This window comes from Mytilus trossulus, chromosome 8, assembly GCF_036588685.1.
Source record: "Mytilus trossulus isolate FHL-02 chromosome 8, PNRI_Mtr1.1.1.hap1, whole genome shotgun sequence".
NCBI lineage: Eukaryota > Metazoa > Mollusca > Bivalvia > Mytilida > Mytilidae > Mytilus > Mytilus trossulus.
This window is the reverse complement of record NC_086380.1, coordinates 64,474,370-64,501,638: the sequence shown is the minus strand read 5'-3', so window position 1 is coordinate 64,501,638 and position 27,269 is coordinate 64,474,370. Positions and strand designations below refer to the sequence as shown.

At 32.6% G+C, this 27,269-nt stretch overlaps 1 protein-coding gene across 4 annotated transcripts; it reads right to left on the bottom strand.

Moving 5' to 3' along the window:
- Positions 1-6,508: 6,508 nt before the first annotated feature.
- On the bottom strand, positions 6,509-25,916 carry LOC134681258 (uncharacterized). Of its 4 annotated transcripts, none has more exons than XM_063540803.1 (6): positions 25,846-25,916; positions 14,034-14,138; positions 12,192-12,366; positions 10,140-10,284; positions 9,049-9,108; positions 6,509-6,644 (listed from the first exon to the last, which is right to left on the bottom strand). In XM_063540803.1, exons 2-6 carry the CDS (start codon positions 14,133-14,135, stop codon positions 6,527-6,529), a joined length of 600 nt encoding a protein of 199 aa, XP_063396873.1. In that variant the 5' UTR covers positions 14,136-14,138; positions 25,846-25,916; the 3' UTR covers positions 6,509-6,526. The 4 variants fall into 4 exon arrangements, with proteins under 4 accessions (XP_063396873.1, XP_063396871.1, XP_063396870.1 ...); XM_063540801.1 differs by lacking the exon at positions 25,846-25,916 and adding an exon at positions 16,017-16,107; XM_063540800.1 differs by lacking the exon at positions 25,846-25,916 and adding an exon at positions 15,950-15,979.
- Positions 25,917-27,269: the final 1,353 nt, after the last annotated feature.

The window sequence follows — 27,269 nt, the reverse complement described above, 5'->3', positions numbered from 1 at the left end:
AATAACCAAATAATAGCATGATTATCAGAGTGATACATTTGTAGTTTGCCCAATAAATAAAGACAACAGTAGTATACCGTTGTTAGAAATTCCTAAATCGACTGAGAAAAAACTAATCCGGGTTACAAACTTAAACTGAGGGAAACACATCACCTACAAATTGAAAACAACGTAACAACAGAAACACTTTTAAATGCAACAAATAACCAAAGGACAATTTAAAATATAATGATTAATATATCAAAAGCGTTCCTTGAGTCTAAGAAGAGAGCACAAGTTAAAATCCGAATGCATGAATTAATTTAAGGAGGATAGTATAACATTCTCATCGGATTTTGTCTTATACTTAGTTCGTTCCTGTGTGTGTTACATTTTAATGTTGTGTCGCCATTCTCTTATATTTAATGCATTTCCCTCGGTTTTGGTTTGTGACCCGGATTTGTTTTTTGTCTATCAATTTATGAGTTTTGAACATCGGTATACCACTGTTGCCTTTATTAACATGACTGTCCATAACTATAGCCCGATTTCTGCCTCAAAATAAGCTTTATATTTACGAAATATATACATAGTTGTTTAAATACCAATTTTCCCAAAAAAGGGAAAAAGAAAGGAGTAAAGGTTAAAGTATAAGATTTTACAAATTCATCAGGTCTTTTTATGGAATTAGCATAATATTTGGACCTATATATACAAAAATAAACCAAAGTAAGATATTGATGATATCTTAAATGAGCAATATATGATTATTATCCCAATAAAAAACGACTGCCAACATTATGAGTATTTCTGTTTTATTGAATAATTAATATTTTGTAATACCTGTATCAGTAACACCTTCTTCCATTTCTTGTTGACTGATTTCCCTAAAGGAATAATGTACATGTATAGCTTACATGAATAAATAATGTTATTTCATCTTTTCCCTCGTAGAAAGAGAACGGTAGTAATAATACTTATTGTTGTGCTATGCAGTCCAGTGGAATGTTTTTCTTGTGACGATCTATATTATATTTACAAAGGAAATATAGCGCAAAGTGCTCAAGTTGAATGGAGAAAAATGTAACAGCAGCTTTAATAATCAGCTTGATCTTTAGTATCGTGTCTGCATGGCTGCTGATTGACTTCTGTTTGTACCGGAAGCGGAAACGAAATGCACGCGAAGAACGTATTGCATTAGAACGATTAAAACCTCGCAAAGTTGGTTTTTCAAACCAGGAGACAAATCGCCAGGTCAAACGGAGGAGAAATGTTGGATTGGGGAAATCCCGCAACAATAGGAATGTCCTGCCAAGAAAAAGAAATACTAATCTTTGGGCAAAACCGCGTAAAGCTGTTGCTGTGTAAATGTTTGTTTAATTCTTGTCGTCTACTTTTTATTTAATTAGGGAACATCATTCCTTAAAAAGGAATCCTCCGAGTGAAGTTCAGTGTTTTTATTCTAAAGGAATTACGTCCAAAACAAACAGGCTCGGTTTGAACATGGTATGGTATATTTGGTCATGTTTTGTGGTTATAAATATGCATTCGGAGCAATCTGGATTTCATCGTTACAAAGAATTCCTTTTGTCAACTTTTAAGAGAAGCATTAAATTTTAGACGCTTTGTTAAAGTGTGGATATTTCCCGGTCTTGATTCATATTCACTGGGTTTTTTTACATAGTTATTAAAACACTAGTAAACATATAAGGTCAGTGTGGTTGTACCTTAAACAGCTATTTTCAATTTCATGAAATGAAATATGGCTTATTCTCCAATCATTATCATTAATTAATGATTTTTCAACAGTACAACTAGGTCAGTGTGGTTGTTCCGCGCTAAACCTTAATTACATCAATCTTATACACAGAATTTTAAATCTTCATTAGGTTAATATGGCTGTCCCGAGGTATACCTTCAATTGCTGTCTTAAACTCCGTAATATGAAACAACGTTTATCTTTAATGTAAAGTCATCACTAAGGCTTATGAACAGAACAACTAGGTCAGTGTGGTTGTGCCGCGCTATACCTATAAAGGGAATAAATATGCATGTTTAGCTTTAATACCCAGTAGCTTCTCACACATATATATATAACAGATAATTATACATGTTATAATGGCTATGCATAAATAGATCGCTTAGGACATATAAGCTTATATGCATAGAGAATAATACATGGCAAAATCCGTATCATATGTCGTATCATCCCGAGACATCAATATCAGCCCGAGGGCCCTTAGGCCCGAGGGATGATATTGGTCGAGGGTGATACGGCATGTGATACGGATTTTGCCATGTATTATACGCTTTATCATATATTTCAACAGAAGAGTTTTATATTATATGAACTGTTTTCTGATCCATAGCACTGGGTTACCTTCAGTTCTGCTTTTGTCTTGTTTCAAAGCTTTAAAATAACTGCGCAATTATTTATACGAAGCACCTAGGTTACCTTACAATCTGTTGTTTTGAAAATATTTTGTTTATTATTGTATTATTGAGTGTTTTGTATTTTTTACAGTTGCATTTAGTGTGCCAAAAAAATTGTTGTAAAAACTTGATGTTCGTGACGTTACATACCAAACAATGACGTCATTAAAAAATTGACCTATTTTTTTTTAATTTTTTTTTTAATATTTTAAAAAAAAAAAAAAAATTAATAGAAAAAAAATTTTAAGCAAAAAAAACCCAAAAAAAACTGACTTCAGTTTAAAAAAAAAAAAAAAAAAAAAAAGGTATGCAATACGGGTTTTACCATGCGATACGGGGTATGCGATACGGGTTTAGCCATGCGATACGGGGTATGCGATACAGGGTAGGTGATACAGACTGGAAAAAAGAACCTTTATTAGATATACAAAATAGCTGTATTTTGTACTAAATATATGATAAATGATTTTATTGATTTTATATCGCCTAGTAGTACACATAGACAGATGTAGCAGCTGTAGCAGAGATCGGCAGACAGAAATCTAAAAAACTAGTTATTTTTATATTTAGATATTATTTTTATATTTTCTTCTTACCTTTTAGTAACATTGTTTTAGTGAATATAAAGATTTTTTACTATAATGTATGCCCTGTAAATAATATTTAAAACTTTCTTAAAACTCTATTAATTTTTTTAATGTTATTTTCAAATAGTTATGCTTTCACTGTATAATTAATTATATAAGGGTTTAACCAACCTTAATTTAGTAAGGTTGGTGTAATCCAACTATTGGAGGAAGTTATAGAGGAAAGAAGAAGAAGATAGTAAATGTAAGTCACCTTTCGGAAACATCATGAAATAATTACGGACGAGACAGTACAACAGGATTAGCAAATCATAACTTTCTTACGTACAAATTTTTCATGCTGATGGGTGGGGCCATATAATCACAATGGAAAAGAGCCTGGAAATACAAATACAACTGCATCCCTTAAAAAAATAATTTACTAACATAAGTGGTTCCTCTTAAACTTATCTTATCACAAACTATGGAAAACATAATACAATTGCATACCAAACATAACTGACCTATCACTAGTTGTTCCCCATAAAATGACATAATCACAAATACATACTTTGTCGCCAAAGCCGTCATAATCAGCATGATCCTTAGATAATTTTTTTTACTCCATCAAGTTGGAACAAAAAATAACACTACAAACTGCTCAGAGTCTGAAAATACCAGTTTTTGTGCTTGGCCAGTAAAGTCGATTTTACTAGACTAGACTCGACATTGTCTCAGCAGTACTTAGCCGTACTCGACTTTGACTTTGCTTTATAAGTCTGATTCAGTAATTGATGATCTTGGTGTAGTCTGAAGTGGTCTCGACCAAGGCTTGACCTGTCTCTACCAGTCTCGACCTGTCTCGACTAGTCTTGACATTCAAATTTAGTCTCAACTGGTCTGAATCAGCCAATCTAACTTAATTTTAAAAATATTGATTTTACAAAATTCCAGGTTATTTAGTAGTTGGTTCATTGCTGGGAAATTAAAGAAGTAAATTAACAGGTAAAAAAAGCAAGGATTTCAGTTTCGATTAAATTCGGATAGTCATTTTTAATTATTTCTTTAACTTTTTCAAATCAACCTGGATTTTCATGAAACTATACAGCTACCTCAATTATATTTTAATTTTACTGAATCCCAGGTAGTTATTTAGTTTGGTGTGTTGCTGTCAAATTTAAGGATTTAATTGATTGGTGAAAAGAAGCTGGAATTTTCAGTCAGACTGAATTCAGATAGTTAACTTTAAATTTTGTTTATTTCTTTTTTCAAATTAACATGGATTTTTATCAAACTATACAGCTATCATAGTTGTATATTGATCTTACTGAATTCCAGGTTGTTATGAATTTTGGCATATTGCTGTCATATTTAAGGTTCTTATAAAGAGCTGTACTTAATTAATCAAGGTAAAAAAAAGCTACAAATTTCAGTTTGAATTAATTCAGATAGTCATCTTGAAAATTTTTTCAAAGCAACTTGGATTTTCATCAAAATCTACGGCTATCTCCAATACAACAAACTACATAACAACCTGTGATTCAGTAATATCTATGTATAATTGTATAATTAAGATAGCTTTATAGTTTTATGAAAATCCAAATTGATTTGAATAAGTTATAGAAATAATTAAAGAGGACTATCTGAATTTAATTAAACCTGAAAATTCTTGCCTTTTTTTACCTATAATTTATTTCTTTAATTTCCCAGCAATGAAAAAAAAATACAAAATAACCTGGTACTTTGTGAGATCAGTATTTAATTTAGTTAGATGGTCTGATTCAGACCTGTCCAGTCTAAATTTGAAGGTCAAGACTAGTCCTAACGCTTAGGATAAAATTCGAAAATCACGGCCCAGGCCATGTGTGAATTTCCAACAAATCTGTAGCTTCCATGAATTATTTCTTAAATAATGAATGAATCAATCAATCAATATATGTATTTGTAATTATGAAAAGTTTTAAAGCAAATTGACAGCTGATAGATGGATTTAACAGGGTGATTCCACCATTGATTTTACCCCTATGAGTCCAACTGGTCTGTTAAATTTGCACTTTTCTACAAATTGTTCAGAATTTATCTTATTTTCAAATAAAACCAGATGCTCCGTAGGGCTCAGCTTTGTACGACCGCAGAGGTTGAACCCTGAATGATTAGGGCAAGTATGGACACAACATTCAAGATGGATTCAGCTCTACATTTGGATTGTGATTAATAGTTGAAACAGCATTGGTTTCTGACACATGAATGTGGTCTAGTGAACACAAAATTTGTTTTTGCCTTTGAGCATTTCAATATGCTAATGAATATTAATACTCTCAAAAAAATGTTTGAAGAAATTTTATTTTTATTTATGAAATCTATCTTATATCTAATTTATCAGTTGGTAGTAAAAGTGAATATACATTGTATGACAATAAAACAATGATTTAAGTTGATTCAATTACTATTCTGGATAAAGAAAGATAACTACAATTGACAATTTCTTGCTATTGCACAATATTGTGCAATTAGTTATTTCTTGCTATTGCGCAATACTATGCAATTGAAAATACTTGCTATTGCGCAATTGACCAATTATTATTAAGAATATTGCTTATTTTGGCCCTTTTTTGGCCCCTTATTTCTCAACTGTTGGGACCCAAACTCCCAAAATCAATCTCAACCTTCCTTTTGTAGTCATAAACCTTGTGTCAAAATTTCGTAGTTTTCTGTTGACTTAAACTAAAGTCATAGTTTGAAAACTAAGAAAATGCTTATTTGGTCTCTTTTTGGCCCCTTTTCCTAAACTGTTGGGACCAAAATCATTCCCAACCTTCCTTCTATGGTCATAAACCTTGTGTTTAAATTTCATAGAATTCCATTGACTGAAACTAAAGTTATAGTGCAAAAACTAAAAGTCTTTGGACGAAGACAACAACAAAGACAACGACGCAGACAACAACGCCAACGTGATACCAATATATGACTAAAAAATTTCAATTTTTGCAGTTGTATTAAAATACTTGGCATAAGTAACAAGAGGCTCTCAAGAGTCTGTATTCATTGCTCACCTGTATTTAATGTTGTTTTTTAAATCATGTAAAATAAGGTTAAAATCATAAATATTAGTATTAGATACTATAGATTATTAGATTTGATTAAATGCTATAATAATATTTTAGGTAATAACAAAAAAACTGCAAAATTTCATTAAAATTATTATTCAGGGGCAGCTAAATCTTAACCTGATGAACAAATAAATCTGGTGTTAGATTTGCTTTAAATGCTTTAGTTTCAGAGATACAAACCAAAAACTGCATTTTACCCTTATCTTCTATTTTTACCAATGTCAGCCATGTTGGTTGGCCTACAGGGTCATCAGCAAGTGATTGGAAAAGCTCACATGGCCGTTTGATTATATCAAACATTTGGCATAAGGAAAGTATAAATATAGATGCACAAAAAAATTTGTGCGGTCCTAACAACTCTTCATTCCTAACAACCCATCGCTTGGCCCTACTCATTATCAATAAACAAGATTTCAAAACTTAAAATATAATATTTTATTATCCTGTATCTTCTTGTTTCAGTTTGTTTTGTAAGTGTGTATTAATTGTCTCTGTAGGATTCTCTTTATATGCTGGATGATCTAAAATCTGTTTGAATATTGAGATATCTTCCATCCTACAAAATATGTATACAATAATGTTGTATCTAGCATTAATTGAATAATTGCAAAATTTCAAATCATAGTGATAGCACATTATATTTATAATTACTTGGAATTCATTCATTTTTTGGGGAACCGATTTACAGTGATTGCGGAAATCTTGCATTTTCATGGTTACTTGGATTTCGTGGTTTTGCTAAAGTGTGCATATGATATGAACAAACTTATAGAAAATGTGAAATTCATTGAACATTTAAATTTGTCTTCCACCGCAAAATCCATGAAAATTGGTATTCAACCATGCCAATAATGATAAATAATAATGAACCCACAGAATATACAATATAGCGACTGCCAAATTTAAATGTACCAGTACAATAAACAGCTGTGCCATGAGCGTATGATACGTCTGACGTCTTATGTGGAAGTTTTATGCAATAATCATAAATAGTTCCTGAGAAAGTTTTAAGCAATAAACATGTATTGTTTATGAGATACGGTGGGACATGTGAAACTCAACCCCCCCCCCCTACAGTATACAGATCTTTCGATAAATATAACAAAGAACTGTGTAAAAATTTAAGCAATAATCATTAATAGTTTTTGAGATATGGCTCGAAATGTAAAAACCCCCTCCCCCTTTTTTACAAAACACTCAATAACTCAAAAATAAAATTTTGAATCATCACTCAAAAGTATACAGATCTTTAGATTAATATCACAAAGAAGTGTGTAAAATTTTAAGCAATAATCATAAATAGATTTTGAGATACGGTGCGACATGTGAAAAAAAACACCCCTCTGTTTTAGTTAGAAAGTGCCGTAACTAATAAGGTATTAATCTTTTTTTTACGAAAAGGTATACAGATCATTTGACTATCATAAGAAACAACTGTATCAAGTTTCATGAAATTTAGATAAGTTGTACCCAAGTTATTGTGCGACATGTTTACGCAGACAGGCAGACAGACAGACACAGGACAGACACAGGACATTTGTATACCATTATATGTCCCATCAAAATTTCGACAGGCTAAAAAATAACTGCAAAATATACCATATTTTCTTTTCTATAGAAAAATTCAAAGACTGGCTTGGTTGTTGTTTGTTTATGTGTTACATATATATTTTGTTATTGTCCATTTTTTGTACATAAATAAGGTTGTTAGTTTTCTCATTTGAATTTTTTTACATTGTCATCAATTGACACCCACCTGGTTAACAGTACTTCTGTACTGGCATGACAATAAAGATAATGTTTGATTGATATTTGCAGTTTTAAATTTGTTAAATCATGTTACATTAAGAAAATTATCTCCCTCATAAAAAGCTCTGATCCTTGTTTGGATTAGCTACAAGTGATAGGTCTATAAACCAGGTTCTATCCCCACTGACTTTTTGATGATGATTTCTTAAAATAAATTTTGTAAATTAACAGTTGTAGTAATTTATCTACTTATTTAACCAAAATTGATCCCATACATATAAACAGGCATCACTTTGTTCATTGAAGCCGTATCAAAAATACTAGAAAAAATTTGTAAGGGTTCCACGGAACCCAGTGTCTCGCCTACTTTTACTGTAAATCCCTGACTCAACAAAAATTAGGAAAAAAATCAATTAAAATATTCCTCTTGATTCTATCTTTTAATTGTAAGAAGCTTCTGTCCAAGTTTGGTAAAAATCCAGGATAGTTTTTCAATCTAATAAATGTTTTAAAACTATAACTGCAGACTGTATGTAATGTTTCATAAACAAGCTTGTGTCTAAGTTTGGTACTAACCTAGGATAGTTTAAGAAAGTTATTAAGATTTTAAAAACATTAACCACAGAGTGAATGTAATGTTTCCCCACAGAAACACTAAGTCCATTTATAGGTAAAATACGGAAAAAATGGAATTTCATTTTTACAAAATTTACTTCTGGATACTATTTTATGATCATAAACAAGCTTGTGTCTAAGTTTGGTACTAACCCAGGATAGTTTAAGAAAGTTATTAAGATTTTAAAAACTTTAACCACAGAGTGAATGTAATATTTCCCTGCAGAAAAACTAAGTCCATTTATAAGTAAAATACAGAAAAAATGGAATTTTATTTTTACAAAATTTACTTCTGGATACTATTTAAGAAAGTTATTAAAATTTCAAAAACTTTAACCACAGAGTGAATATTTGTGGCCGCCGCCGCCTCCGACGCCGACGGAATGTAGAATCACTTAGTCTCGCTTTTTCGACTAAAGTCGAAGGCTCGACAATAAAAATTAGGCATTATGGTTAAAATCTTTTTGAAAACATGGAATTATCTGCCATGTGACTATCAAATAGACTTTTTTTTATTAAAGTCTACCTATCAACCCTATATTCTTTTGGAATAAAAAAAAATGTGTTAATTATTTTGTTTTGTTTGAATAACTCACATTTGTTTTTTTCTTTTCTTTTCCGTGGCAATACCTCTCTTCTTCTGTTCTGTTTGATCACTTGATAAAATAAAAATAAATTAAAATTTAGCTTGGAATTTTTTAAAATTAAATTCAAATTATTTTTCCACACTTGTCAACAGCTAAAGATACAAATAAGATATTGATATGGGGCAAATTAACAAGGAGCCTAATCTACACCACAAAAAAGAAGGCAATGATATGTTTTTTCCATCAAATGACAATGCCATATATATATATCATGCACCATCTTCGCTAGCCAAGGGTTACGATCCACTCCTGCTCTCTTCACCCTTGGCAGATTGAGCCAACATTTGTGATATCAATGTTGCGCCATCTATCGGAAGATTAAATTCACGCCCATTTCGAATACATTATTCTTGACCAATGGTAGCACTTGAACTCTTTAATTTGGAGGTAAAAACACGGTAGCGTCTAGATTCTATCCACTTGGTAAAGCCGGAAACGAAAATATACGTCAACATTCATCCATTTGTGCAGGAAACATACGCAGAAATTTCTATAAGTTGATTAAAAACATTCAAGTTGTCACTAAATATAGTCGTATGTTTAGTGATGTAAAGACTTGTTGCACAATAAACACGTGGCAATTGTTTACAAACACTTTCTACATTTACACGTGGTCATGTTATAGGCGCTTTTTTATTGGATGCAGCGAGTTTCTACTGCAACCAATAAAAATCCTTACCTTGTGTCTTCGAAATATTATCTCAATCCGCCAAGGGTGAAGAGAGCGGGAGTGGATCGTAACCCTTGGCTAGCGAAGATGATCATGCACACAAACAACCACCAATAAAAAAAAAATATTTGACAAATTTTAAAGCTGTCATCTGTCTACAATAGTGTTTTGTTGAAGTGTTGTTCTATATTTACCGTGCAAGACCCTCATGGGAAGTCAAGGTCAAACTACTGTTATGTTCTTTATTGTTCACACACCATACCTAAATTATATTATTTGAAGTTATTTTAACTACTCTTCCAATCTATATCTGCCATTACGCAAAATTCTTGTATAGACTAAAAACATAAAAAAAAAATATAAAGCACACCTGTTGATTTTACTGGATTTTTTCATTAACAGTTCTATGGTAGGAAGGGCATCACCCATGGCTCCAATGTCACCCACTATAGCTGTCTTCTCTCTCTTCTTTCTCTCCTTTTCTTCTTTCTTTGCTGCTTCAACTTCATTTAATTCTGCACAAAAATACATAATGTATCATGAGATATTCCATTAAATTGAGATAAGGGAAATAGGAATTGGACTTCAAAACAACAAATTCTTTGTTTACGGTAAGTAATTTCATATTCATCAAATTTTCATATAACCATAAATGGTATATGACTCAGTTCCAAAAGTAAAAGATGTCTATAATAAATTCCAACATTCCTTATAACTTTTCATGTTTGTGTTTGAAATTTTATTACTTGCTTTGTTTTTAATGGTTACATATATATATATGTTACAGACCGTATGAGTATTTGACCGTATGCGTATGGTCTGGACCATATGCGTACTTTTTCAAAATACTCATACGGTCAGACCGTACGCGTACGGTCTGATTAATATTAAATAAAATGGTCAGGTTTATTAGATACAAATGCATATAGCAGATCAACATATAAACTTAACTATCAAATTAATATAAAAAAGTTCAAGTAATTGAAACAAAAACTTTATATTTTATCTTTTTTTTAAATTCACACTAATTAAATCGGTGAATCTCTTGTATCTAGCATGTCAATCAGTAATACATTAATTGAATTATGATCACTGAAATTGAAGATATCGGAAGTAAATATCATGTGGGAGGTCAATTGGTTTGGAATATTTAGCAACTTTACCACAAGATGCAAATGCAAAGAACATGCATGAACTGCATACATGAAAATGTAAAAAAATATTAAGTTACTTGAATTGTGTCACCTTGGGCCGATAGTACCAAACTAGGATTCAGATATACAATTAAATAAATACTTAATTTCAATTTTTCGTATGTTCATTTTATGTAATTGTAATAAATTATCAATAACAATTTGTAAAACTTAAAATCACTATTAAAATAAAGATTGTGATAAATGCTTGTTTCAATTTAATTTATTACCCATATGATCAAATAACATGTATGGTCAGCTCGTATCGGACCATACGAGTATATGTATACGGTCTAGACCGTACGCGTACGGTCCAAATACTCATATGGTCTGGAACATATACATATTTTAGTTTCTTGTGTACAATTTCATGTATGTGTAGCATTTATAAAGAAATATGCATTGAAAAAATTTGACAGATTAAATTTGAAAAATATAACTTAGATATGTTTTGAACTTTCCTTTACACACATAACACAAATTTTCTAAAATAGGAACTTAATAAGATGAAGATGATGATGGACGTTTTTTTAACTATCTCAACTGGCTATACAGCCTTTGCACGGTCAGTATGCCATAATGATTTGATATGCAAGCAAAAACCATGTCAAAAGATGGTGTGTGAGTATTCTTAATAAATTCTAATTTCAATCTTTACAAAAAAAAATGTCCCAAGTCAGGAGCCTCTTGCCTTTGTTAATCTTTTATTATTTTAATTTTCATGATTTTATTTTCTTGTGTACAATTTTGAGTTTAGTATGGCGTTCATTATCACTGAACTAGTATATATTTATTTAGGGTTCAGCTCAGGGTACTGGAATTTCTCGCTACATTGAAGACCTGTTGGTGACCTTCTGTTGTTGTGTTTTCTATGATTGGGTTGTTGTCTCTTTGACACATTCCCCATTTCCATTCTCAATCTTATTCATATTTGCAATATATTCCAGTGACTTATACTTTTCATCTAAATTAAAAAAAATACTGAATAAAAAAATAATTTCTTTTTGTGGGTACCAAATTTCTGGTTTAATGTCGCAGTACAAGTTTTCTCTATCATGCCTATTGAATTGATTCTGATATCTGGCCAAGTGCCTTCTGAAACTTACTTCACTGTATGGATTTTGCTAATTGTTAATAGCTATATGTTCATCTGGTATTTTTCATATCTTTTCCCTTTGGTTTAAAGATATATATATAGATGATTAATGGCTTTATTTTGTGACACTTACTTTTGATCCAAATATCATGTCTAAGTTTCTTTTTATCTTTCTTTTTAATGTGTAAACCTTTCAAAGATTTATTGGTCACTTGACTTCTGGCATCAAAATCTGGAAGCTTCTGCTTTAGTTGACCTAGGTCAAGGTCAAGATTGGCAAATGGATTGTCTAACCTTAGTTCTGGTTGCTACAAAAAATAAAGAAAATCTGGTTTTTTAAAAATTATCAAAAGTGCAACTCTGATAATGTACAAAACTACACATTTTGGTGAATTGGTAGATAGATTGTTGCTGGATAAATGTCCAGTTGCAATTATATTATGCAGGTCCAGTTGCGATTATATTATGCATGTCCAGAATGTTGCTCAGGGAGACTGAAGAAGATGCTATTTTTTTGCTCTTGATCTCATTAACCATGGCCGTAAACAAATAATTTTAGAGAAACTGGTTTTGAGGCTGAAATACATGAGCATGATAGCTATCAATATCAATTCTTTTCACTAAAGATACACCAAATGAGCTGTCACCGACTATTATGTTATTGCAAGGCAGAAGATTGAAATTTGGCATCAAGATAATTTACCTTTAAGATTTTACGCTTTCAGCATGTTAATTTTATATAGTCATTCCCTCTCTGTGAGGTTGACACAATTGAATTAAAATCAGTTCTCCACACTGTCTCCTCATTGTTCATGTTGTTTGTATGTCGCAGGACATATAAACAGAATGGAGCTAATGTGGAGAATGAATTGATTAAGATCATTGCCGATTGAGGTTGTCTTAGTGTTACCAGTGGGTCTCATTTGGGTCTAAGCGTGACGCAGGATTGTTGATTTTTTGTAAGCGAGACACGTGAAAAATAAAATTTTTGTGCAGTGAAAATGGGAAATTAAGTCTAACGGGACACAGGAAATTACAACAAAATGAGAATTGCTTACCTACATAGTGTAAACTGGATAAGGGGATCTGACAAAACAGTACCGGTAAGGGGGATCCGGGATCAGAACCCTCAATGAAACCCACTTACCAGTAAAGGCCCAGATTATACCAATTAAAGTCTGAGCTTTGTATGTTTTATACTGCAGTCAGAAATAAATTTAAATCAGAAACCATAGTGATTCCCTGACATTTGTTATTTTTATTTTTTAACAAGAAGATACATGTATTTTCCCGCGTTTCGGAGTATAGCGGGAAAATGTTGTCTAAAAGGAACGTTTTATAAGAACGGTATATTTTTTTTGGCGGGTTTTGTTATGTGTAGTTGTACACGTGGATACGTGGACCAATCATTTGGATTGTGTCAATAAGTATTCTTATGTTAATGAGGTGAAAGCGGCTTTTTAATGTTCTTGGGTTTGAAAATCATTCTAGCCGCAGACGTTCAACACTAAACTTCAATGTTTCATAATATTTGATATTGTATATTATTTTGCTGTTTTTTCTTGATGGAGTTTGGCATCAATGTCCCGAGGCGTGCCTTGCACTTGCTCCGAACACAGGTTTCCAAATCAATTTTCTTTAATCAAGTTTTTTGATGGTTTTTCCTGGGCGGCGAGGTTACGTTAAAGACGGATATACATACATACATACATACATACATACATAGAGATATGGGCTCTTATAGATACAGAGTAAATTTGTTTCAGATGTTTATTCTTTCTGTGTACCTCATTTGGAATGTATTTGTACTTCATATATGTCATGATTTATAATATAAAATATACATTAAACGCCGGCTCTGTTAGTCTGCACGGCTAAATGCATTGCTTTGTGTTTGTTATTATTGTAGTGTAGTTAAGACTAGACATAAAAAATTCATGCAAAAGTACAAAAATTTAGATTGTACATAGTTTACCTTAATGTCTGTATCCATCATATCTACAATTTCTACTTTGTTGTCTGTAGTTTTTACAGCTTCTGTGTGCAGTTTCTTTCTTTGTCTTTTAACTTTACCCATTTTCTATAAAGTATAAGTGAACAGGTTATATTATTATTGACAAGACATTAATATCAAAAAGGGAGTATATATATGATATATTTAGTGGGTCTCATTGGGGTCTAAGCGTGACACGGGATTGCTGATTTTTTGTAAGCGTGACACGTGAAAGTCATATTATTGTGTCGTGAAAATGGGAAATGTGGCCTTGCCGGACCCGGGAAATGACCAAAAAATGAGAATCGCTTACTTACATAGTGTAAGCAGCATACGGGAATCGGACAAAACCATAAGAGGGATCCAGGATCAGAACCCCCCAATGAGACCCCCTGGTTTCATTTATTTTCATGGGTAACAATTTTCATAGATTGTTGAAACCTTACACTCTTGATATAACTTTTTAGAAATTTGTATATATATTGTCAAACATTTAAATTTGTGGTTCCCTTGCAAATTGGTATACAACTCATAATAATGATTTTACAGTATTTGGTTTGCTATCATGACATGCATGACAGGTATTGTGGATGGAAAATTTTAAACATGTATGCATTTGTTTAAACTTTTGAACCTAAAATTCACTATTATATTTGTTTTTACTGTTTGTTGCCAAGGCATCCACATTTGTCTAATGAGTCATATAATCTATAATCTATCAATAATTGGGACTAACCTAACTACCACATCATGCACATTGTACCGTAACCACCATGATATTGATTTAAATAATCCTAATAACAATGAATAAAGTCAAAATGATTATGATATCTTGAAAGGTTTTCTGTTTTCTGTGACACAAATTCCTAGCAACAGAAAGCAATATTTAAATGGTTTCTTATCATGGAGTTACATGTTGCGAGTTGAAAAAGTAGAGTTAATAGTTAAGAAATTTGAGTTCCAAGTTAAGAAATTTGAGTTGCGGGTTGCGAGTTCAGTTGCAAGTTAGAAAGGATGAGTTGTGAGTTTCAAACTTTAAGTTGCGAGGTAACATGGTCAAGAATGTTGAGTTGCGAGTATCATAGGTCTACATTTGTACTTTATATACGTTGCCAAGTCAAAACCCACGCTAAAATAAGTGCGAGATTCCATTAACAAACATTCATCTACTTAGTAGTAAACATAGACATATTGTACTTAAATGACGTCTTGAAAGGCTATTATAATTTTTTTCTTTGACGCCTTACTTCGTCAAATTAAGTCGTCAAAGAAAAAATTATAATAGCCTTTCAAGACGTCATAATTATTTGGACTAGCAATTCATCTTTTGTTACTTTCCTAACTAGCAACTGGAATTTTCGTAAATGAGGGGGGATAGGATCTTTATCAGGATCAATGTTTTTAAGCTCAGGATTTTGGGATTGACCCTTTCAGCATGCGGGAATTCTTTTTTTCGAATTTTGGGACCTGAGGATTTAAGATTTTTAAGCCCGGGATTTAGCGATTTCGTGTTTTTAAGTCCGGGATTTCGGGATCAGGACCACTCCTACCCCCCTCGTAAATGCTACTTGAAATTCGTAATCATTGTAATTTGCAACCAAATACTCGACTACAAGTGAATTGTAAACACACTTCATTGTGTAACACATGCCATGGAGCTGTTAACTAAATGCCAATTTAATTATAATTATAATAAGGTTGGTCATGAAAATTGTATACAGACAACATGACAGAACAGCTGAAGTCTTCTTTTTTTTTAAGTTTCTATTGATCCTTCAATCATTAAAGATTATTCGTCAGTTTTAATGTTTTATGCCACAAGATGTAAACTAAATTAAGATCCAGCATCCAGTTATGGTGAAATTTTTTTTAGAGAGAGGATGATGTCATGTATCTACATATATATTTTCCATGTGTCTTTGATTGAACTACATAGTGTTTTTTTTTAACAATTTCAAGATTTACATGTTCTATGTGCTTCCTATCACGTTTATAATTTGGCTAGCTGGATATCTTATAAGCATGCTAAGATTGTTCTCTTTTAGAACCCATTATATTACAAATAAAAACTTGATTATTATTTAAATTAAAAACGCACCAAAACGAACTATAAATTAGTTATTTAGTTATCAAAACCAGCGAGTATAAATGTCTAGAGGTGTGAAAACCAAGAGAAATATTCTAGGAATTATTCAATAATAAGATACGAGAATCTTTCGGATATTATGATGGTGACTTTGTCATTTGCGCATGCGCGTCAGACAGCGAAAACGAGGCCTGAGCAGCGTGGTCGTGGATTTTCACAGAGAAGAAAATTTGAAAGTTTTTCAGGAATTTCACAAAGTCACACCCTATTTGCCATACATTTAACATCTCAAAACAGTTAATACACATTTATTCCAAAATACTATGTAGAAAAAAGCGTAATTAAGTAAATTAGAAACTTGGGTTTCTGCCCGTGCAGAACGAGATTAAATTTCCCGCCATTTAAAAGGTAAACAGTAAAATTTACAAAGGCATCATTAAAATAGAATAAAACTTTAATTAATAACATACTTAAAAGTTAATAATTTAACAAGTTACACAATTAATCAATTTTTGTATTTTTGTTTCTCCTTGAAATAACTTTAAAAACCATTCTCTGCTGAATAGTTCCACCATGTAGGAGTATAAACAAATAACCAGGTGACCTCATTTTATCTTTTATCTCGGTTAGGTATTACTTTTTATCCTTGTATTAATACCCCCCCCCCCCCTTTTCGTTAATAGTTATTACACTTGCTAGGCAAGACTATTCCCATGACTGATAGCTACATTAGAAGGAGCTTGAGGCAGATTAAAATCCAAACATCAGGTCTTCAGCAAAAATATATACCAGTTCTGCTATCTGATAGCAAAGGCTCGTACATTAAACGTGAAGTTACCAACTTGGATGAGTTAAAGATAGAGTTCATAAGCCAGTCTGGCTCACGACTAAGAGATTCTATACTCTGGGTTCGTAACAACCTTCACAAAAGAACCAAAAGATATAAAAATATCCACGTTTATGTGTGGCTTGGAAACTGTGATATTACTGCAAAATCTGGTAGATATTTAAACCTACGCTTTCAGAATACCTCCAGTATAACCAAATATATAAAAGACAAACTTGAGGATATTATTTTAGCCATAAAAGTGTCCAGAAAGAAAAACAATCCAAGAGTCACTTTGCTCGAAATCCCTCATTACTCGTTGGTGGAATACAACTCTACACAAAAACACCCTGAACCTCGTTCTTTTTATGAAGACGACATCAAACTGTCAAAACAAATTGATGCTATCAATAGTGTTATCCGTCAGCTTAATACCTCAGCCTTAGATAACGCCAGATCACCAAGATTCTCACTAGACTTAACCCGCCCAACCAAAGGTCACAAGGGACAAAGAGCAAAGGCTCGTAGCCATTACAATTTCAAGCACGTATATGTGGACGGTGAACACCCCAACCCATTGCTTGCAAAACTTTGGTATCAACGCATTGGCAGGCAGATGGTGTTTGACTGTTTCATAAAATCAAAAAAGCATCGTCACAGGCCCAGAAAATCCAAAAACTCAAAATTTGAAAACTGAGCTGTAAAAACTGTTTTGCTGCTCATACAGATTTCCCTATGCCAACTTGAATTAACATCATTACAACCAATAAGTTCAGGATGCAGCTTTAACTTTAACTAATATCACACAATCCAACATATTCTGAGAGATTAAAAAATAAAAAAAATAAATAAAAAAAGAATAACTTTTAGAAAGGTAGTAAAAACAGTTTTGCTGCCTAATTGCTATTCAATCCAAGTGAACCTGATACAGTTATAAATAAGGAAAAGAATTAAAATATTGTCTACGTCATTCCATCATATATATCAACATAACATCATATCTCTGACACAGCTTCATCACTATAGTTATAATTGCTTCTGCATAATTTAAATAACAAGTGTTTGGTTCAGAAAATTTGGATAGTAAAAACAGTTTTGCTGTCCATTCCTATATATCAAACAAATTCAGCTTCTGTATTATTATCAACATACATTCCTCTAAGAGCATTTAACTAGAAATCATCCTATTTTTGTCATAACCTTATATATAGTCTATATTATAATCATCATATAACCTGATTCACCAGTTTTATCATCAAGATAGTAAAAACAGTTTTGCTGTCCATAGGGATCACCCTATCTTACACATAGCTTACATACTTCTGTCATCTGTGCAACAAATTATATATGTTTGTCAAACAACAAGGATAGTAAATACTGTTTTGCTGCCCATAATCTACCAAATTCTTAGAGAAAGGAAAACAACAAAGTAAACAAAGTTATCAAGTTACACTAGTTTTAGAACAGTAAAGACTGCTTTGCTGTCCAAAATTTATCCAAAATTTATCCAGAGTTATTGAGAAAGAAAAGGCACTCCAGTAAATAAATCTGTCAACCTATATTGGCTTCAGAATAGTAAAGACTGATTTGCTGTCCAAATAAAAAAAAAAAACAACCAAAAACAACATATAAATTTATCCAGAGTTATTAGAGAAAAAAAAAAAGAAGGAATTTCAGTAAAATTGTCAAGTCCATTGGCTTAAAAACAGTAAAGACTGCTTTGCTGTCCCAAATTTTATCTAGAGTCGTTGGAATAAGGAAAGGAACCTCAGTAAATAAATTTTGTCAAGATTTAATAGCTTCAGAATAGTAAAGACTGCTTTGCTGTCCAAATAAAAAAAAAAAAAAAAAAAAAAAAAAAAAAAAAAAAAAAAAAACAACCAAAAACAACATACAAATTTATCCAGAGTTATTAGAGAAAAAAAAAAGAAGGAATTTCAGTAAAATTGTCAAGTCCATTGGCTTAAAAACAGTAAAGACTGCTTTGCTGTCCCAAATTTTATCTAGAGTTGTTGGAATAAGGAAAGGAACCTCAGTAAATAAATTTTGTCAAGATTTGATAGCTTCAGAATAGTAAAGACTGCTTTGCTGGTATCTGAATCTAAAATGTCTTCCCCAAGGAGATCACACAGAGAAAAAATCTCTCCATATAGATATACACCAAGTCTAGCAGTTGCAAAGCACAAAGAACGACAAAAAAACAGGGAACGTTTGCAACTATCTAGTCAATTTACTCCAAATAGATTAAATCAAGGGAAATCAACAGTGACCAATTACTCACTAAATCCAACCAAAGCAGCCCAAAAGATGATTGATGCTACTGAACAGCTCAATGTACAGGCTGAATTCAAAAGAGGAACCCTTGTTATGAAATTCTCTCCTGCTGCGTTTCTGATGTTTCATAAACATACTCTTGCTTTCTATGAAAAATCAAGTAGTTTAACAGCTATATCTCATTTCAAAAGGGACAAAAACAATCTCATAGTTGAAGAATCACTCAGTATTAAACCAATCACTAATGATAAGGTTGGTAGGAGACAAGCTTACAGAATCAATTTTTACAAAACTGCATTCTCTGTTGAAGCAAATGGTAGAGAGATTAAGGACTTTATTAAGAATGACCTACATGAAATTTTAGGTACATTACCATCTGTTGAATTATTAAACAATATGAACACAGCCATACAGGATTCATGTAAAACTTTCTTGTCTGATCAGGACTCTAACAATTGGATACAATCCGACAAAATTTCTTCCCATTCTGCAATTGTACCTACATCCAGTAAAGATGAAAAAGATCCACTCTTGACCAATTTAAACAGAACTCAAAATTCGGCATCAATTGAGACAATACATGCAATAGTAGAAACAGATTCTACCCAATCTCACAAAAATTGTGCTAGTTGCTCTGAGAACATAATCGACTTCGACTTTATCATGTGTATTACTTGCGAAGAAAAATTCCATTCTCAATGTCAAAACATAACATCTGATCAATACAAATCTATGAGTATTGATGAATTGGAACAATTCAAATGCACACAGTGTAATTTGCTATTAAATGACCTGTCCATCTCAGAAATACAAACAGATGCGGGAAACATGATTCAATTTACTCATTCCTCATGCTCCCCAGATACTTTGGTGAAAACAGTTCAGATAAACAGAAAACTTGAAAAATCACCAAAATCCGACCCTTATTGTGGGATTTCCAATGACGTGCAACGAGACCATTCAGACAAACAAGTTCATACTGCTCAACAACAATTAACTAATATAGGAGCTCTTAGAAACAACTCTTCTCCAATTTTGCAGACAGATAATAACTCAATAAAACAACCTAAACAACCTGGGCCAAAGAAACAAAAGATACTGAAGCAAGATGATTTAAAATCCAAACTTGCCGTAGCAGAAGCACATATTGCTGCTCTAGAGAACACCATACTAGATAATAATAACTTAATCAGAAACATGAAACTGACTCAGCTCGGTCAAAATGACTACCACCAAAATGGACCTGACCTTCATAGTTTTAGACAGACCCCATCATCAAACAGTCCTAACTGTTCGAATTGTCACTGTTCACAAGTAGATAACAGAATCAGAGACCTTGAGCGTGAAATGTCAAATTTGAGACTACAACACCTTGAAAATCAATTCTTCATGCTTAAGCAACAAAATCAAAACATAGTCAACCTGCAAGGCACAGCACATATGAACCAACAAGGCCCTGTACATACAATACACTCTCAACATGTACAACCTTCTCCAACTCCAGTGCAAAACCAATGGTTACAACAACCAGTTCATCCTTTATTCCAGCAGACAGTTCCAGCTCCACCACCTTATTTGTTTAGACAACCAAGTAAAACTCATATGGCACCCTCACAAAACATACCAAATAGTCACATGCAAGCCCAGTATCCACAAATGATATATCCTAGAGCTGCAGTTGCAACACAATTATCTCCATTTGATAGTAATAACAGTATTGCTGTCACTCCATCAATTCATCCTCATTCTCAATTTCTTCACATGTCCACTACTCAAGGAAAGGTACAGACAGACACATCTAGTAATAAAATTACCCCAGAGCTTATCACAAAGTCTTGCGTTTCTAATGACACAAGTAACAGTTCATCAGGAGATAGTAAAAACAGTTTTGCTGTCAATCCATCTACTCATCTTCATTCTCAAATTCACCATAGGTCATCTACTCAATGAAAGGTACAAATAAACACATCTACTAATAAAGATGTACCGGAGCATATCATAAATTCTTATTCTTATGTTCCTAATGTCATATGTAACAGTTCTACAGGAGATAGTAAAAACAGTTTTGCTGTCAGAAAAGGAAATGAAATGAAAGCAAACCTGAATGATTCTTCACAAAGTGGTCATCCTAGAGATTCAGCAAAACCATATGTTGATCCTAAAAATCCTGATCCCAATATTATAACAAATTTCCAAAACTCAAATAGTAAAAACTGTTTTGCTGTTGAACAAAGGAGTGAGACAAGGATATCAGAAAATTGTGCTGCCACAGTAGGATTGCCTCCAAACAAGAATGTTCAACACATCTACAATCCTTTTTTAGACAAAGGTCAAACATTCCTCCTAGACCCAGATATAGCACCCCCTGTGACAAGAATGATATAACTTTAGGAAAATCAAGTCCACTCCGAATTGTTTCTTTCAACATTAAAGGCTTTAATTCCAATAAAATCTACTTTGATGAACTTCTTGATAAACATGATATTGTACTGATACAAGAACATTGGCTTTTTAACTATGAAAAAGAATTATTGAAACAACATCATTCAGATTTTATAACTTTCTCGAGACAAACTGATGATAATGAACCCTTATCTCCAATCAGTAGACCAAGAGGCCATGGAGGTATTGCAATTTTGTATAGAAAGTCCATGTCAACTATGTTTTCTCAACTTCCTGATGGAGATAACAGAATACAGGCTATCGAAATTTCAACCACAAAAAACCCAATCTGCCTTATAAATGTATATCTCCCCTCAAGAGGTACCGACAAAGGGCATGATGCTTATAGAGCAGCTTTGGACATCTTAAAAGAATTACTACTGAAATATCAAGGAACTCATTCAATTATTATCGCCGTCGATTTTAATGCTTCATTTCATAGACATTACAAGGACACCCAAGATGAACTATTTAAAAACTTTTGTAAGGACAATCAAATAGTGCTACCATCTAACTATCCTATAGACCATACGTACCATCAGGGTGATTCAAAATCACAGATAGACTACATTTTAACAAAATCTGGAGAGAATGATGATGAGTCAACTGAATATATGCAGGTGAAAATCCTAAAAGAAGGCCATAACACATCAGACCATTATCCCGTCTCCGCTGATTTTTCTGTTAGTGTACAGACCGCTCAAAAACAACTGAGTGGAGATATTGTGACTAAGATTAATTGGGAAAAGGTTGATAAAACAAGTTATGAACAAAATCTGAAGGAGGAACTAAAAGATAGAAAATATCTTAACATGAGAACACCTTACGGTATTGAACAAGCTACAAACCAGCTAATATCTGGTCTAACTAACGCTTTAAATCTGAGCTATCCCCGTAGGAAATCCAAATTTAGTAGAAAAAAGAAGATCAGCTGGTCTCCACAACTTGCTAAAGCTGTAGGTCTGTCAAAAAAGGCATTTTATCTGTGGAAAAAGGTTGGTTCACCTCCGTCGAAAAATAATATTTACAACTTAAAGAGACTAGAGACGAAACGTTCGGTCAGATCGATACAAAGACAACAAACCGCTGACAAAAGAATTAAACTACATGAAGAAATTATGATGGCTTCAGATAGGGACAAGGATCTGTTTTTTCGACTTATTAAAACTCAACGGTCTTCTTCTTCTCATTTCACACACACCCTTAGAACTGAAGAAAAAGAAGCATCAACTCCAAATGAGATAAATAATGTCTTTAAAGAACACTTTGAAAAATTAGCCAAAACCAATTCAAATCCTTTTTTCAACACTGGTCATGATAATCTCGTCAAGCTAGACATGGAAACCATTGTCAACATCTGTGAAAACCAAGAAATAACAATTCAACCTGTTACTTCAACAGAAATCACCAAGCGTATTTCGATATTAAAAAGAAAAAAAGACTGGGGATGTAGAAGGCTTAACTGCAGAACATCTAATTTATGGTGGAACAGAGTTGACTGAATTCCTGGTAACCTTAATTAACAATATATTCTATACAAAGCATGTACCTGAAGTCATCAAAAAAGGTCTTCTGACCCCTGTCCACAAAAAAGACAAAGACCCTACTATTCCATCCAATTATAGAGGCATCACAGTCATTTCCATCATTTGTAAGATTTTGGAGCTTTGTATTAGAGCCAGAATTGAGGGTACACTGAATAAACATCAAAACAAGCTTCAGAAAGGTTTCACTAAAGGTGCATCCTCTATCAATATTGCTCTTCTCATCTCTGAAGTAATTAATGAAGCCAAAGATAAAAATGAGTGTCTTATTCTAATAACTCTGGATGCAGAAAAAGCTTTTGACGTGGTAGACCATATACACCTATTTTGGAAATTATATCATCAAGGAATTAATGGAGCTTCATGGTTACTAATTAAGGAACTATATAACAAGACAACTACACAAGTTAAATCTCAAGGATACATCTCGGAAACATTTGTAAATGAGCAGGGAGTCAAACAAGGAGGAATTCTCTCTGCCAATTTTTACAAGGCCTATAATAAAAATATCCTTGATACTCTTGAATCCACAAACATAGGAATTAAAATTGAAACGAATTATGTGGGTTGCCCAACGTGCGCAGATGACATAATGCTATGTGCTGGCTCAGAACATGATGCCTCAACTCAACTCCGCATCATTGAAAACTGTACCAAAAACGATCGGGTAAAGATAAACAGCAAAAAAACTGAAATTCTAATGATTAACAAGAAGAATAAAGATATAAATCTTCAACTTTTTAATGAAAAAATAGACGAAAAGCAAAACATCAAACATTTAGGAATTGAAAGGCAAGAGAAAAATAATCCAAATGTAGAGAAAAGAATCTCTGCTGCAAGAGCTACAATGTATTCACTATTAGGTGCTGGATTACATGGAATAAATGGTATAAATCCTCTATTATCTTATAAGCTATGGCGGACTTACGTTATACCAAGAATGCTCTATGGAATTGAAATTCTCAACATTACTAAAACTGATATCCAAAAATTAGAAGCTTTTCAGAAAAAATCATTTAAGCAAATTCTATCTTTACCACAAAGAACTGCAGATGCTGCTATCTATATCTTGCTCGGAGCTGAATCCATTGAGCAACTTGTACATAAAGCTGTCATTTCCTTATTTCTTAGAATATCGAAAGATCCCAACTCAATCGAGTGTAAAATTGGAATTAGACAGCTAGCTACAAAAGATGATGAATCAAATAGTTGGAAAAGATTGACTCATGATGTCATAGACCAAACCTGGAAAAATAGATGGACCGAAACTGCTAGAAGTAAATCAACGCTCAAATATATGGAAGTAAACAATTGGAACTTTAAAAAACCAAACTTCTGTTGGAGCAGTGTCAGAGATCATAAAAGAGATGTTAGCAAAGGGATAATAAAATCCAGGATACTTACAGGAACTTACAAAACCCAAAGTATTACCAACCGATTTGACGTTACAAAATCTGCAGAATGCAAATTATGCATGGTAGGACCTGAAGATTATAAACATTTTCTAATCAAGTGTGAAAGTCTGAGTTCTGTGAGAAAAATTCATCACAATAGACTGAAATGCCTACTAGAAGATAATCAAATACCCTATTGCAGTATAATTGATTCTGATGAGGATCTTCTCGAATTCTTGATTGACTGTTCTAGGAACGAATTTATAACTGTGTCTCAGCAGAGAGATTTAGAACGAATCTGCAAAGACTGGATCTATGCATTGCATGCTAAAAGAACCCAACTTTTGGAAAGCAAATGAACAATCAGTTGAGTTCTGAGTTTGACTTGCAAGTGGCTGTCAGTCGTGGGAATGTAACATTTAAGAAGTATTAAACTACTATCTCTATTTACTTAATTAAATTCTAGGTGATATAGCTGAGTACTACATAGTTAAACCATAACTAAAGAATATGAATGTTAATTACCCCCTGTAAATAATCTTGTAGATCCAAATTGTATTGACAAAATTTACTGTTTTACATAAAACTAAATTTTACAAGTACCAAAATAACGCAATTTTAAAAATAAACAAAATTTTTAAATGCGGTGACCCTGCAGATAGGGTGGACTTCCTGAAGAAGAAGAAGAAGATTATGCAATTGTTATGTCCCTTGTTTAAAACTAAAAAAATAGTATTTCACAAGCGGATTTAGGGGGTTTAGGGGGATAGCATTCCCCTCCCCTTCCCGCTTTTACTCTTAAAATATTTTTTGTATTAACTATTTCTTGTTTTAATTGTATCTTTACTATAAATTGAATATCTATAGCACTGAATGGGGTGACACGTCGTCACTACAGTACACTCCTTTAAATATACACATATCATACATTGGACCCTCGGAGTAACTTGATAAGTAGAGGATCAAAGGATTTAATTAGGACAATCAAAGGCAGGTATCCATATAATGCTATGCAAGTGGTCCATGAAAAGCTCACCAACTTGGACTATGTAGAATGGCGAAATCGGCGAAATAAACTTTTAAATGATAAAGATAATCAACATGACCAAGTAAATGGAAACAAACTTAGAATCAATCGACTTTATAAAGACAATGTTAATGTTGAAACATATACTAGACTAAACATGATGATTCCAAAATATCAGAGACGATGCATGGCAATGTTAACGTTTCGCGCTGGTTCGTTGCCAGTAGCCCGGGAGACCAGGCGTTACTCCAGGTCGCCTACTCCGCTTGATTATAGACTTTGTAGATACTGCAACCTAGATGAAATAGAAACAGAAAAACATTTTCTAATGAAATGTCCATTATATAATATTCAGATTTGAGATATGAGTTTTTAAGTTTAATGTGTAAATATAATTATTTAAAATTTTAACAGTATAAGTTTAAATGATCAATTTGTTAATATCATCAGAGAGATATAATACATTATATGTCTGTATCATGAACTGCGAAGGAATACAGCAATATTTGTGTAAGAGTCTGAATAAATTCTTTTTACGTCGAAAACTTTCACTTTCGACTAATGATAAAACATGATTTTTGCTTTTATTTTAAGTTATAACTTTATACTGAAGTATTTTTATTTAATGGATTGCAATTTATTATCTGTTATAGCTGAGACTACTATAGCTGAGACTACTATAACTGTTATAGTAGTCTCAGGTTATAGATAGAGTAATATTATTTTATTTTTATTTGTATTCATTATTTTTTTTTACTTAACATTTAACGTGTTTGTAACTTTATTGTAAATACAGATTTTTATAAGGATTTAGTGTAAAAGTTTTAAAAGTGTCTCATAACTTCATTAGTCAATTTTATGGCTTGGTATTGATTGAAAAGATACTTCTAATATGCGTGTCTGCACTATTTCCCATGCATTGTCTATTCAAAATTCACAGGACGAAATTTATTGAAAATTTGCGTTTTGTTCGCAACTGACGACAACCCTGGACAGTTTGTTAAAAAAATAACCCGTTCAGAATTGGGTAAAGCAAATGGTGAATGTTAATCTCACAAACAAATCAAAGAAAATACAACCAAACAGCCTTATTAGATCACAAAACTTTAGCAACACATATGGTATACGGCCATGGCTTTTGATATCAATGGTATATAACCTTATACATTTTATATAATTGGTTTGTAATTATTACGTGGAGGGGGGGGGGGGGGCAGGACCTTTTTCTGGACGCCTTCCCACCTGTGTCAACTCATCAGTCGTCACTGACATTTCGCACGTCAACTCAAATTCTTTTAAATCAAGGCTGAAGGTACTCTTACTGCGATAACTTTAACACATTATTTTAATTGTCGGAAGAAAGCTCCCTTTTTGAATATTTAGGATTTGTCATTCCTGTGTTACAGAATTTTTACCCTTAGAATTAAGTTTGTTTTTTTTCAAAAATCGGACACTAACTCCTAATTAATTGATTCCCTGCTAACTTTTTTTATTGCGAGAATTGAGGAAAGGAAGTTGGGTTTTTTTTGTTTCTTGTTGGGTTGTTTTTTTTTTTTTAATTTTATTACTTTTCAATTTGTCTTTCCATTGAAACTCGATGGGGTACAACTTGTCAAGGCAAATCG